Consider the following 12013-nt stretch of genomic DNA (forward strand, 5'->3'; position numbering starts at 1 on the left):
GACCTTAAGTCTGTGAGCACTCAGTGCTTATTCTCTACTAGTGGTGGTGGCGGGGGGGGGGGGGTATGCTACTTGTGCCCCCATGTGGAAACATGGTGATACAACACCTTTAAGAACCCCAGTTTTGCAGGATTGGAAAGTGAAAAAAGTTAGGGTTTCAGGGCATTGCCCAGAACTTCAGAGATTAAATCCATGCTTTGGTGGATGAACTCTCTTAAGAGCCAGTTCCCTAGAGCAAAATTTTGATGAAGTCTTAAAAACTCCTTCAAACTAAAGGTATGATTTTAATCTGTTTCAGCTTCTCATGCCATATCCTGGGAGATTTTATGGTAGTTTAATGCTAGCCATTATGAATCCTGATTGTAAACAATAAATTGAGACGCGCTTTATTTTATTCTGCCTCTTCTTCCAGGTTAGGAGGTAAAGGGATGAAGAAGGAGGAGGGTGAGGAGGATGGCAGGGAAGGCCAGAAAAGCACTTTGTTCTTGCATTACATTCAGTGGTTTATTTGTGGAATTAAAACTAAATTGCTAGATTAAAATTTTCAGTTTCTTTTCAACCAGTAATTCCAAGTTTTTCAGATTAATTAAGTATAGTGAAGCATCATCCAGTGTTTGTGTATTTCAAAACAAGATGTAAAAGAACTGTGATTTGTGGCGCCACATGCTAATGAGGCTTCCCCGATGCAGGGAGGGCTTTGCCAGGGTTGCACTGGATGAGTGGAAAGGCTGATAATGAGGCATGTGACAACAGGGCTTTTTCCTGCTGCAGACATTAAGCATCTTTTGGCTTGAGTGATTTTTACCAGTTTTCACAGTTTAGCAATAGAGAAACCAGAAAATAATATAGAATTAACTCAAGATTTGCATGCACAATGCTGCATTTTGACAGAAATAAGCATTCTGGTGTGATGAGAGTATTTTTAAGGCTGTTAGAGGATACCTTAGCTATTGTATGTTAAGTGCTGTACTTTTTCTCTGTCTTACTTTGTATCACGGTATCTCAGTTTTTGCAGAGAAAATAATTGTGGTATTTCTCTTCAAAAGGACACTGAAGCCATGAAGAGAGCATTGGCCTCCATAGACTCCAAACTGAACCAGGCCAAGGGTTGGCTCCGTGATCCCAGTGCCTCTCCAGGTAACCCTCTGGTTCTACTTTTCTGACAGATACAGTAAAAAGGTAAAAGTCAAGCAAACAAAAAACAACAAAAGAGAGTCTTCCCATAATCTCATAATACCGAGATAAGTATTGCAAAAGTTAGGGGCATACTACATTCTCTGATAGTTTTGACTGATTGAAGCATTACTGGTCCTTAAATGGTTGAAGGGCATAGACTACTCACCTCTCATCAGGGAGGAATAAACCAAGCTGAACTGCGCATTCTCTGCCACATTGTTGGTTCACTTCTTCCCTGAATCAGAAAGGTAATTATTTTGAATAAAAACTCTTCTCTTTAGGGATACCTGGGTGGCTCAGTCAGTTAAGCATCTGGCTTCAGCTCAGGTCATGATCTTGTGGTCTGTGAGTTGAAGCCCTATGTTGGGCTCTGAGCTGTCAGCACAGAGACTGAAGCCTTCTTTGATTCTGTGTCTCCCTCTCTCTCTGCCCTTCCCCCACTCATGCTTGGTCAGTCTCTGTCTCTCAAAAATGAATAAATGTTAAAAAAAAAATAAATTCTAGTTCCCATTGGGTAGATTTCCATTTATGTCAACAAAGTACTTAATCAAGCAGATTAAACGATGTTGCCAATAAGAATTGAAAGAAAAGTTGACTTATGTAAAGACCCAAATGGGATATTGAGCTGGGTTTTATGGATTTTCTAATCTAATATTCAGTTTTAGATTAATATTTGAATGAATGTGAAAAGCCTAATGGAGGTTAGAGGTGCTAAATAGTATTAAATTAGTAGAGCTTATTTTCATCATCTGTATTCTTACCACAAGCTGCTTATCATCTTCAGATGGATATGGTTCCAAGTTTTTTTCTTTTCTTCTTTTTTTTTTTTATTTTTTTAGAAGTATCTGTGGTTAAAACCTCACCCCTCTGCTTGTAAGGGCGCTGCTTGGCTGTTAGCTATCAGATGTATTGCCTTCTATTCAGTTGTCATTTAAAATCACCCATTCCCTCATGAGTGAAATTACTTGTAAAGCATCTGTTCTAAATAATTAATATGTCAACAGTGAGGATATTGAGTATGTCTTTATTTTAGGGGATGCTGGTGAGCAGGCCATCAGACAGATCTTAGATGAAGCTGGAAAAGTTGGTGAACTCTGTGCCGGCAAAGAACGCAGAGAGATCCTGGGAACCTGTAAAATGCTGGGGCAGATGACTGATCAAGTGGCTGAACTCCGAGCCCGGTAAAGTTGCTCTGCATTTACCCAAGTTACGTAACAGATCGGATCGCACTGCTGACAAAGATTCAGAGAGCAAGTCTCGGCTAATTTCCCTGTGTTATTTTTGACTAAAGGACAGCACGGATTTTATACTCTATTAATTCTTTCAAGATTGAAGTGAGCTTTTCCTTTAATAAACTTTTAAAGTAGGCAGATGTCTTGTAGTAAAGTTGAAATTGAAATAGAAATCTGGAATCTTAATTTCTAGCCATAGGCTTAGGAAGAATAAGGGGGCAGTTGTGAAGTCTGGCATGGGTGGACACATCTTTTATGAAGGACGGGTAAAAAGAAACATAAAGAGTGAAAATGCTAGAATGATTTCATGTTATTTTAAAAGCCAGTTAAATAGGTTATCCTGTAAGTTGACTATTTCTAGGCTTTTGAGTTTCTATTTCATCATTATTCATTTGGTTCATAATTTTTTTACTTCAAGACTAGACTGTTAGAACTTTCCCCTATAAACTAAATATCTATAGATTCTATTAAGAAAACTCAGTATAGTGTAGGCTTCTTTGGAACTCATCCACAGAGTTAATGAAGCTCTAAAAGATTATCTTCATTTTTATGGAATTTTATAATATGGGCATTGGGGAAAAATTGAAATATGATGAGATACTAGTGTAGATAAAGTTTAATTTGGCTTCAAGAAAGTCATGAAACATCTTGAGATAATTGGAATATGCAGGGTCCCCATACAAACAGGCCTCAGAAATACCCTTGGCATGTTGTACACCATTACACTTGGTTTCAAATGTATTAACGCAATAGACTTAAGAATACAGTTTTTAAAAAGTTTATTTATTTTTTAGTAATCTCTGTACATAGCATGAGACTTGAATCTATGACCCTGAGGTCGAGTCACTTCCTCATCCAATGGAGCTAGCCAGGTGCCCCTAGGATACAGTTCTTAAAGGAAGGGTTCTTAATCTTTTTTGGACCTAAATAATTTTTATAATCTCATGAAAGCCATTAATCTTTATGTAAAAAGATGCACATGAACATGCCTCTATAGTATTACGTACACTTTCCCGAGGTTCATGGATTCACGGTAGCCCTGGGAGCTCCAGGGGTTTCAGGTTCGGGGTCTCTACCTTGTGGGGAGGAGGGAACTGCATAAATACATGTGATCTCATTGGGCTCAGTGAGCCTCTTTCTCCTGCTGCGAAGCAGTCTCCCCTGTCACGAGCATGACAGGAACCTTACAGAAAGGACAAAAAGAAGTTCTGTTCCCATTCGGAGAAATGCCAATGCAGTTTGACAAGATTCTTGGCTCTTCTAATTTCTCACTGCTGGCTCTTTTGTCTGCAGCCTTTTCACAGTGTGGTAGACAGTTTTCACTTGGAATTCTCAAATACACAGTTGTATGTGTTTAGAGAAAGATGGATTTGAGCAAGAGAACAAGGTGGCTGCTGTATGGGATCGACCGTAAATCTGTAAGGAGAAAAGGCTAGAACAGGGAAGGGAGCCATGGGTCTGCCTCACCCTGCAGCCTTCACTGTCCTTTCCTGATGGAAGCTTAGAACGCTGTCCCCCTGGTAGCTTTTCTTAAATACGCCTAGATAGTTAACATTTTAGTGGCTGAAACTCTGTAACAGTTTCCTCATTGATATTCTTCTCTTCACCCAGGGTTTCTAGGTTGTACGGATCTATTTTCCCTCCCATGGGACTCAGTAAACTTTTTATTTTGAATGAAAAACTATGTAGCCCATCAGTACTTTTACATTTTTACAATTGGACTTTTATACTAAAATGGTTTCTCATCATGAATTACTAGATATGAAGGAAAAAAGCAAATTAAATCCCCAAAGTCTTCCACTCCTCTGCACATAAAAGGAAAGCCTCAAGTACAAATAAAAGGTATATATGCCTTTTATACACCTGGCAATAAATATTATTTGAGTTCATTACTTCAAATATTGGCTTAGATGAAAAATAAGGATGAATTTTTTTTAAGTTTATTTTATTTATTTTGAGAGAGACAGTGTGTGTGTGTGTGTGAGAGGGGTAGGGGCAGAGGGAGAGAAAGAGAGAATCCTAAACGGGCTTTGCTCTCTCAGCGGGATTTGATTTCATGAATCACAAGAACATGACCTGAGCTGAAGTAAGATACTTAATTGACTGAGCCACCCAGGTGCTCCAATAAGGATGAATTTAACAAGATAGATAGGGGCACCTGGGTGGCTCCATTGGTCAAGCATCCGACTTGGGCTCAGGTCATGATCCTGCAGTTTGTGTGTTTGAGCCCCATGTGGGGCTCTGTGCTGACAGCTCAGAGCCTGGAGCCTGCTTCAGATTCTGTGTCTCCCTTTCTTTCTGCCCTTTCCTTGCTCATGCTCTGTCTCCCTCTCTCAAAAATAAATAAACATAAAAGAAAAAGATAAATGAATGACAGATCCATGCTACTTACTATAAAGGGAAACGGAGATGTTTTGGAGTTCATCCTAAAATCAGAAGCTCAGCTGAAGAGGATAAGCCAGGCCATTATACCAGCTGATAAAGTTACCACCCCATCAGAGTTTACCAGACTGAGTAGATTAAAAATATCTGAGGTGGCTCAGTCAGGTAAATGTCTGACTTTTGCTTAGGTCATTATCTCGTGGTTTGTGGGTTTGAGCCCTGTGTCGGGCTCTGTGCTGACAGAGCTTGCTTCAGAATCTGTGTCTCCCTCTCTCTCTGCCCCTCCCCTACTTGTGCTTTCTCCCTCTCTTAAAACTAAATAAACATTAAAAATTAAAAAAAATTCTGAGCTTAATAAAAGGTGGCAAATTGTACTTTGTTATGACTTGGAAAGTCTCTTATAAAGAGATATCAGTTTCTAATAATCTCATCATTTTTAGTAGTGTATCACTTTTGAGAGAGGAAAATAGTAAAATTAGTTCTTTTATATATATATATATATTTTTTTTTTTTTTAATGTTTGTTTTTATCTTTGAGACAGAGAGAAACAGAGCATGAGTTGGGGAAGGGCAGAGAGAGAGAGAGGGAGACACAGAATCCAAAGCAGGCTCTAGGCTCTGAGCTGTCAGCACAGAGCCCTACGTGGGGCTCGAACTCAGAAACTGTGAGATCATGACCTGAGCAGAAGTTGGACGCTTAACCTACTGAGCCATCCAGGTGCCCCAGTAAAATTAGTTCTTTAAGAATTTGATGGAAAACAACAGTTTCTTGTCATAGTGCTTTTTTCCCTCAGTACCAACTAGTTTTGATATTTATAGACTGCATATGCGTGGAAGGTAGACATTGAAAATTATTACTAGGCTCATTATAATAATCATGACAATTTAATAACAGTAGCAATGATATATTTGTATTACCTTATTGCCATAGTGTTCTCAAGTTTTTTTTTGCTTGAAGCCACTCAGTTGGCTACACACCCCTCATTTTGGAAGTTAGAAAGCTGAAGCCCGTTGTAAACAAGGTTCACAGGTCCCAGGCTCCAGGATTTGAACACAGATCTACTTGGTCCCAGTGTGATGTGCTTTCAGTAATCCTGTGCTTACTGCTTCTGAAACATTTTCGATGTATACTTGCCCATAAATAAGACAATCTAATGGGATTTTTTTCCCCTAAAGCACACATTACTATGGTAACAAAGCCTCCAAAGCAAGAAGATTCCAAGCACATTTCCCCCCTGAAGTTCAGACTTGATTATGTAATCACCGTCAAAAGGAAAATCATTATTATCAAAATTTGCAGGCTGGTCTTTAAAGTTGTTACGCTGTTCCAGGAGGCTAATGCATATTTTTAAAAGCCAAAGGAGGAAGTGGATGGTTTGGGTGTTTTGCTTTATCTTTGTGTTTTCTTGCGCTTTCCCAGATTTACTGGAGGAAAGGAAAAAGACAAGCATGTTTACAAAAATGACATATTTGTGCTTCTCATGATATTTTGCCAGTAAGTATTCGAGAGGGTTCAGTGACAACATCTGTTTTGAGCAGAGGACAAGGAGCCTCGCCGGTGGCCGTGCAGAAGGCCCAGCAGGTGTCTCAGGGTCTGGATGTGCTAACAGCCAAAGTGGAAAATGCAGCCCGCAAGCTGGAAGCTATGACCAACTCAAAGCAGAGCATTGCCAAGAAGATCGATGCTGCTCAGGTAGTGGTGATGATTGTAAGGAGGGATGGGAAATAAAAGAGAAATGTTCCATAATGATCCTACATCTCTCTCTCTCTCCCCCCCTCTCTCTCAACCTCCTTCTCTTCCTCCCTCTCCCCCTTTCTCTCCCCCCTCCCTCTCCCTCTCTCCCTCTTTCTCCCTCTCCCTCCCTCTCTCTCATCCCCTCCCTTTCTCACCCCCTTCTCTTTCTCCCTCCCTCCCCTCTCTCTCCCTCCCTCCCCCTCTCTTCCCTCCCTCTTTTCTCAGTCTTCCCCTTTCTTTCTCTCTCCTTCCCTCTCTCTGCATATATATATATATGTATGTATATATAGGTATTACTGTGGGTAGATAACGGGTATTTCTAAATGATGACTGATTCCCAGCAATTACCAATGTTAACACCTCCCATATTGCCACAGGTTTAGACTCATGTTAACTATATTTTGGAACAGAGATCTTAATTTTGAATACTTTGATTAGTTAAAAGAAAGTACCCTGCGGAGGGGCACTCAGTCGGTTGAGTGTCTGACTCTTGATTGTGGCCCAGGTCCTGATCCCAGGGTTGTGGGATTGAGCCCCGGCATTGGGCTCTGCATTCAGTGTAGAGCCCACTTGGGATTCTCTCTCTGTGTCTCTTTGTCTCTTTCTGTCTTCCTCCCTCTGCCCCTTTACCTACCCTGCTTGTGCTTGCTCACTCTAGCTCCCTCGCTCTCTCTCAAATAAAAAAATTAAAAAAAGAAAAGAGAAAGTACTCTGAGCACTAAGAAAATTCTAGTTCCTGGTATAGGTCACAGCATATAAAATTTTTCTTCATCTTAGAATTCACAACTATATTTGGTCATAGCAGTGTTAAGTGTTAAAGTTTTCTGATGCCACTCTCCTATAAAATGATTTTCAAGCATTTCACAGAAAAACAAATGTTTGAGAAATTGAAGAATTAGTAAATGATTGACTAAGGCAGAGATAAGCTAAACTTGTGAAGATACTCTTTTTTTAAATTTATTTTTTATTAAAATTTTTTTAATGTTTATTTTTGAGAGACAGAGACAGAGTGTAAGAAGGGGGAGGGGCAGAGAGAGAACGGGAGACACAGAATCTGAAGCAGGTTTCAGGCCCTGAGCTGTCAGCACAGGGCCTGATGGGGGCCTCAAACCCATGAACCATGAGATTATGACCTGAGCCAAAGTTGGATGCTTAACTGACAGAGCCACACAGGTACCCTTGAAGATATTTATTCTAATGGGGAAGAAAAAAAATCACTTTTAAGAAGATGAAGGACTGATTTGATTTTTGCCTGAGCTAAGAACCTGTGTAAAACAATTAGGAACAACATTGTAAAAGCGATCACTGGTGTGCCTGGTGATTATTTTTGAAATATTTCTGATGACCTTGTCATTTTAATGAAATGTGGTTTATGAGGAGATCACAGTGTGCTTCTTTTCCATTTCTGTGTGTTTAGAATTGGCTTGCAGATCCAAATGGTGGACCAGAAGGAGAAGAACAGATTCGAGGAGCTTTGACTGAAGCTCGGAAAATAGCAGAATTATGTGATGATCCTAAAGAGAGAGATGACATTCTACGTTCTCTTGGAGAAATATCTGCTCTGACTTCAAAATTAGCAGATCTACGAAGACAGTATGTATTCAATTTCTGACATTGCTCTTTAATCTCTTTTTTACCCCCAAGCGCATATGTAGTTGAATGCTGTAAGTGAAATGTACGTGATGCTATTTCACTGTATTCTCGTTGATTCTGTGTGACATGGCTAGGTCAGGGATTCTCTTTTATTATTGACATAACTGAGATTTAATGATTTATTGCTGATCGCATGTTTTAATTAATATATTTAGGATGCTAAGAACTCCTTTTTTGAGATCCACTTTTTATTTCTAAGCTAGGACTTTTCCTGCTACTTCATGTTTGTGGCATAACTGTCTCCCAGGCATATGAGGGAAATAATATTTGTGGCTCTCACGAAAAGATTCTGTGGATGGGGGAGGGGGGAAGCATAAGAAGATGCTTTCTTTTTTCCCCAGCAATGATGTTTTCTTAGGTAATGATTATAAAAGATCCTTAAATACAGTGTCCTCACCACGGCTGTTTTAAAGGCTTTCTTGGCTTCTATTTTGATTCTATAAAGAGGTGTTGCTTTGTTCTTTTGATCAGTATTTTTCTCTTTTAAACAAAATGCTAAAAGAACATTTAAAAAAAGAGGACAGAAGTCACTTCTCCACCTCAGTCCTCCAGCTTACTTCTTCAGGGATAACAATAGTCAAGTATCTTGTGAGATTTGGTTTTTCGTCGAACTTGCATGTTTCATTTCCTGTTCTTCCATGGGGAGCACCTAACCTTGTCTCAGTGACTTATACTTTAGAGTTCTTTCAAGTCTTGTATTGACCAAGAGGACAGTGCTGGCTAAGAAAGCACACTCCTGTCTCCCGTGAAATAGGAGATGGTGGGAGCAGGGTAGACCTACTTCAGGCAGGAGGTTGTGATAGATACAAACGTAACAGCTCAAGTTCGACTGTGTATCAAGGGTGATCAGTTGAGGACCACTGTTTTGTACACCAAATCTTGAGTTGTTGAGGTAGAGAAAATAATTTGACCATTGTAGAACATGTCTGTACAGTACAGTTAGTTAGGTCTATGTTCATTAATATTAACCCATTAATACAGTCTGCTTACCTTCTCATTAGTTTAAAATGCTCAAAGGAGAAAACTGTTAAGGATTGGACCACAATATATCAGGCACTCAGCAATGTTTCTTCATGATGAAGAATTGATGGTGACGGTGAGAACGGCAGACCTTCCTGTGTGGCCACATGCCATCATTGCTTATTAGTATAACATACCCATATCCAGGGCTTCCTGACGGCAGGCGTAGCCCCGATCAGAACCGTGGTAAATACCTTCTTCGTCCAGCTTTAAAGTGGAGAAGGAGTCAAAATTTAGAATCACAAAGGAGTTCTTAAGGGAATATCTAAATTAGTTGTTCTGACCTGTAGGCTAATATTTTCATTTTTATAGGTGAGGCAGATAAGATTAACCTGAAGTTTTCTCTAGGTGGACTTGAGATATAAAATGCATCAGATTTTTTTATATGTTCATAACGGTTAGAATCTGAAGTTTTTGGAGTAGAGTTTTGGGAGCAATAGTCTCCCTTTGTGATATATAATTGTGACTGTCATTTTATTTCTGTGTTGATGTTCTTGTTGTGATTCTTTGGTTACAAGAAACTCAGGTAAAAGGTGGAGATGTGTAGAGGCAGCTAATGTCTAATGGAGCTTAATGGTTTGAAGTGTGTCAGGGCTGGTGGTGATCGGAAGCTCCTCCCTATCTCTTAGTGGCTTTGAGGTGTGCTGTCTGCTTCAGTCTGTGTGTTGATTTTATTTGTTTATTTGGGTTCTTTGCCCTACCACATCCCAGGCTTAGTTTGGCTTTCTAGTTACAGACCCACCACTAGTTGACTGTGCAGTGTTTCTGAAGCATTGACCAAGGACAACATACCTCCGAATGACCCGGGAAGCTTGTACAAAATGTGTAGCCTGGACCCCACTGCATTGTGCTGGGGCGTACTTAATCTTTTGGTGGTGCATTTAAAACTAAGATCCCAGAGGACTTTTATGCACGCTGGAATTAGGTTCCTTGCTTGACTGTGTTCTTGTCTTTGAATTAGATCACCAGTTCAGTCAGTTATGGCAAGGATTGGAGAATTATTCTGATAGCAATGTATGTAGCTCAGAGTGAGGACTCTGAAGTCATAGTGCTTGGGTTTGAATCCAAGTCCACCAAAGTAACTGATAGGATCTTGGGTAAGTTATCTAACCTTTTGGTACCTCACTTTGCTTTTTGAATAATGGGGATGATACTGGTATCTACCTCTTAGGGTTGTTGTGAGGATTAAATAACATAAGAGTGTTTGCTGTAGCTCTATCAGAGTTGGAACTCAAAAAATTGTACTACTGCTAGTTCTACTATAACTAGTTCTGTAACTACTTCAACTACTGCTATACAACATGCATGGCTACTTGGGCCCACCTAATCCCTGGGGGAACTAGTGTTTTCCTTGATGGCCGACTGAGGGATCAGCCAATTTAGTGATTTTTTTTTTTAATGTTTACTTTTGAGAGAGAGAGAGAGATAGTGCGCGTGAGAGCACAAGCAGGGGAGGGGCAGAGGGAAAGAGGGAGACACAGAATTTGAAGCAGGCCCTAGGCTCTGAGCTGTCAGCACAGAGCCTGATGCGGGGCTTGAACTCACAGACCATGGGATCATGACCTGAGCCAAAGTCAGGTGCTCAACTGACTGAGCCCCCAGAGGCCCCAACTTAGTGAAGTTTGATTGAGCTCAGCTAACCAAACTACTGAGTTTGATTGAGGTATACTGACTGAAATTCACATTTAATGTTTTAATTGGGATAATGCAGTCTGAATTTAAACTATCAGTTTCTTACTTTAGTGCCAAATAAACCACTCTCCTTCCAAACTAAGCTAATAATAATCATTAGCAATTTGGCATCTCATTAGCATTTGTATAGCAATTAAAATCCTCTCACTGTAAATAGTGTCTATGACAGGATGGCTTTTTTTTCTCTCTCTTCAGGGGGAAAGGAGATTCCCCAGAGGCTCGAGCACTGGCCAAACAGGTGGCCACTGCCCTGCAGAACTTGCAGACCAAAACCACTAGGGCTGTGGCCAACAGCAGGCCTGCCAAAGCAGCTGTGCACCTGGAGGGCAAGATCGAACAAGCACAGCGGTGGATTGATAATCCCACAGTGGACGACCGGGGTGTCGGTAAGGCCACGAGTGCACTTAGCCCTCCAGAAACGGGTCTTAGTGAAAATAAGCGAGTTGTTAGAGATCCTGTTCATCTGAAATTAGGTGTAGAAGGGGGTCTTCAGTTACTGGCGAGTAAATCATCCTTTGGTGTGACTATTTCCAAATGTAACCAATCTGATTGGTTCCTGTGACTTCATCAAAAAGAATGAGTGAATAAATGATTTTGCTGTGGGCAAGTAAGAAGGGTCCTTGGGTTAGAATGGAAACTTTGAACTAATTATTTCCAGTCTATGTATATTTCCATTCTATTGGATTTCTATTATACTCATTGGAAAATACCCAGTTAAATGTAATTTTTGAAAATAAGTAAGAAGCACTTAGTACCAAGGTTATTTTCATTTGTGAGGGCTCCTGCATCACACAGTCACCAGTGAGCTGAGAACCTAAAATTTTGATTTTGGGGAGTTTTTAGAGATGGATCTATAAGAAGTTAGGTTGTATTATGATAGCAAGCTTGCTGAAGATATATTTACTTCATTTACTATGTTTGTTGGATAAAAAGATATATTTTTAAATTGGTGATTACCAGTGTTGGGGAATCAGACAGATGTAAAATTTACTGGGGGAGGAATAAACTAGAACAAACATTCTGAATGGCAATTTAGGATTACATGTTTAAAACTTTAAAAAAGTTCATACTCGTTGATTTAGCAATTTGACTTAGAGGAATTTATTATAAGAAATAGACATGTT

At 39.9% G+C, this 12013-nt stretch overlaps 1 protein-coding gene across 3 annotated transcripts in view; it reads left to right on the forward strand.

The window, feature by feature from the left end:
• Window positions 1-12013, forward strand: part of VCL (vinculin) — a 111238-nt gene that overhangs the window by 76553 nt on the left and 22672 nt on the right. For 2 of the 3 annotated variants that reach the window (XM_029931997.1, XM_029931996.1), the window contains exons 7-11: window positions 1047-1137; window positions 2210-2357; window positions 6329-6482; window positions 7942-8117; window positions 11085-11275. In XM_029931997.1, the coding sequence (XP_029787857.1) occupies window positions 1047-1137; window positions 2210-2357; window positions 6329-6482; window positions 7942-8117; window positions 11085-11275 (760 nt within the window). Of the gene's footprint in view, window positions 1-1043; window positions 1138-2209; window positions 2358-6328; window positions 6483-7941; window positions 8118-11084; window positions 11276-12013 lie in introns of all 3 variants that reach the window. The other variant, XM_029931995.1, reaches the window with a different exon arrangement.

The sequence above is a fragment of the Suricata suricatta genome, chromosome 2, assembly GCF_006229205.1.
Source record: "Suricata suricatta isolate VVHF042 chromosome 2, meerkat_22Aug2017_6uvM2_HiC, whole genome shotgun sequence".
NCBI lineage: Eukaryota > Metazoa > Chordata > Mammalia > Carnivora > Herpestidae > Suricata > Suricata suricatta.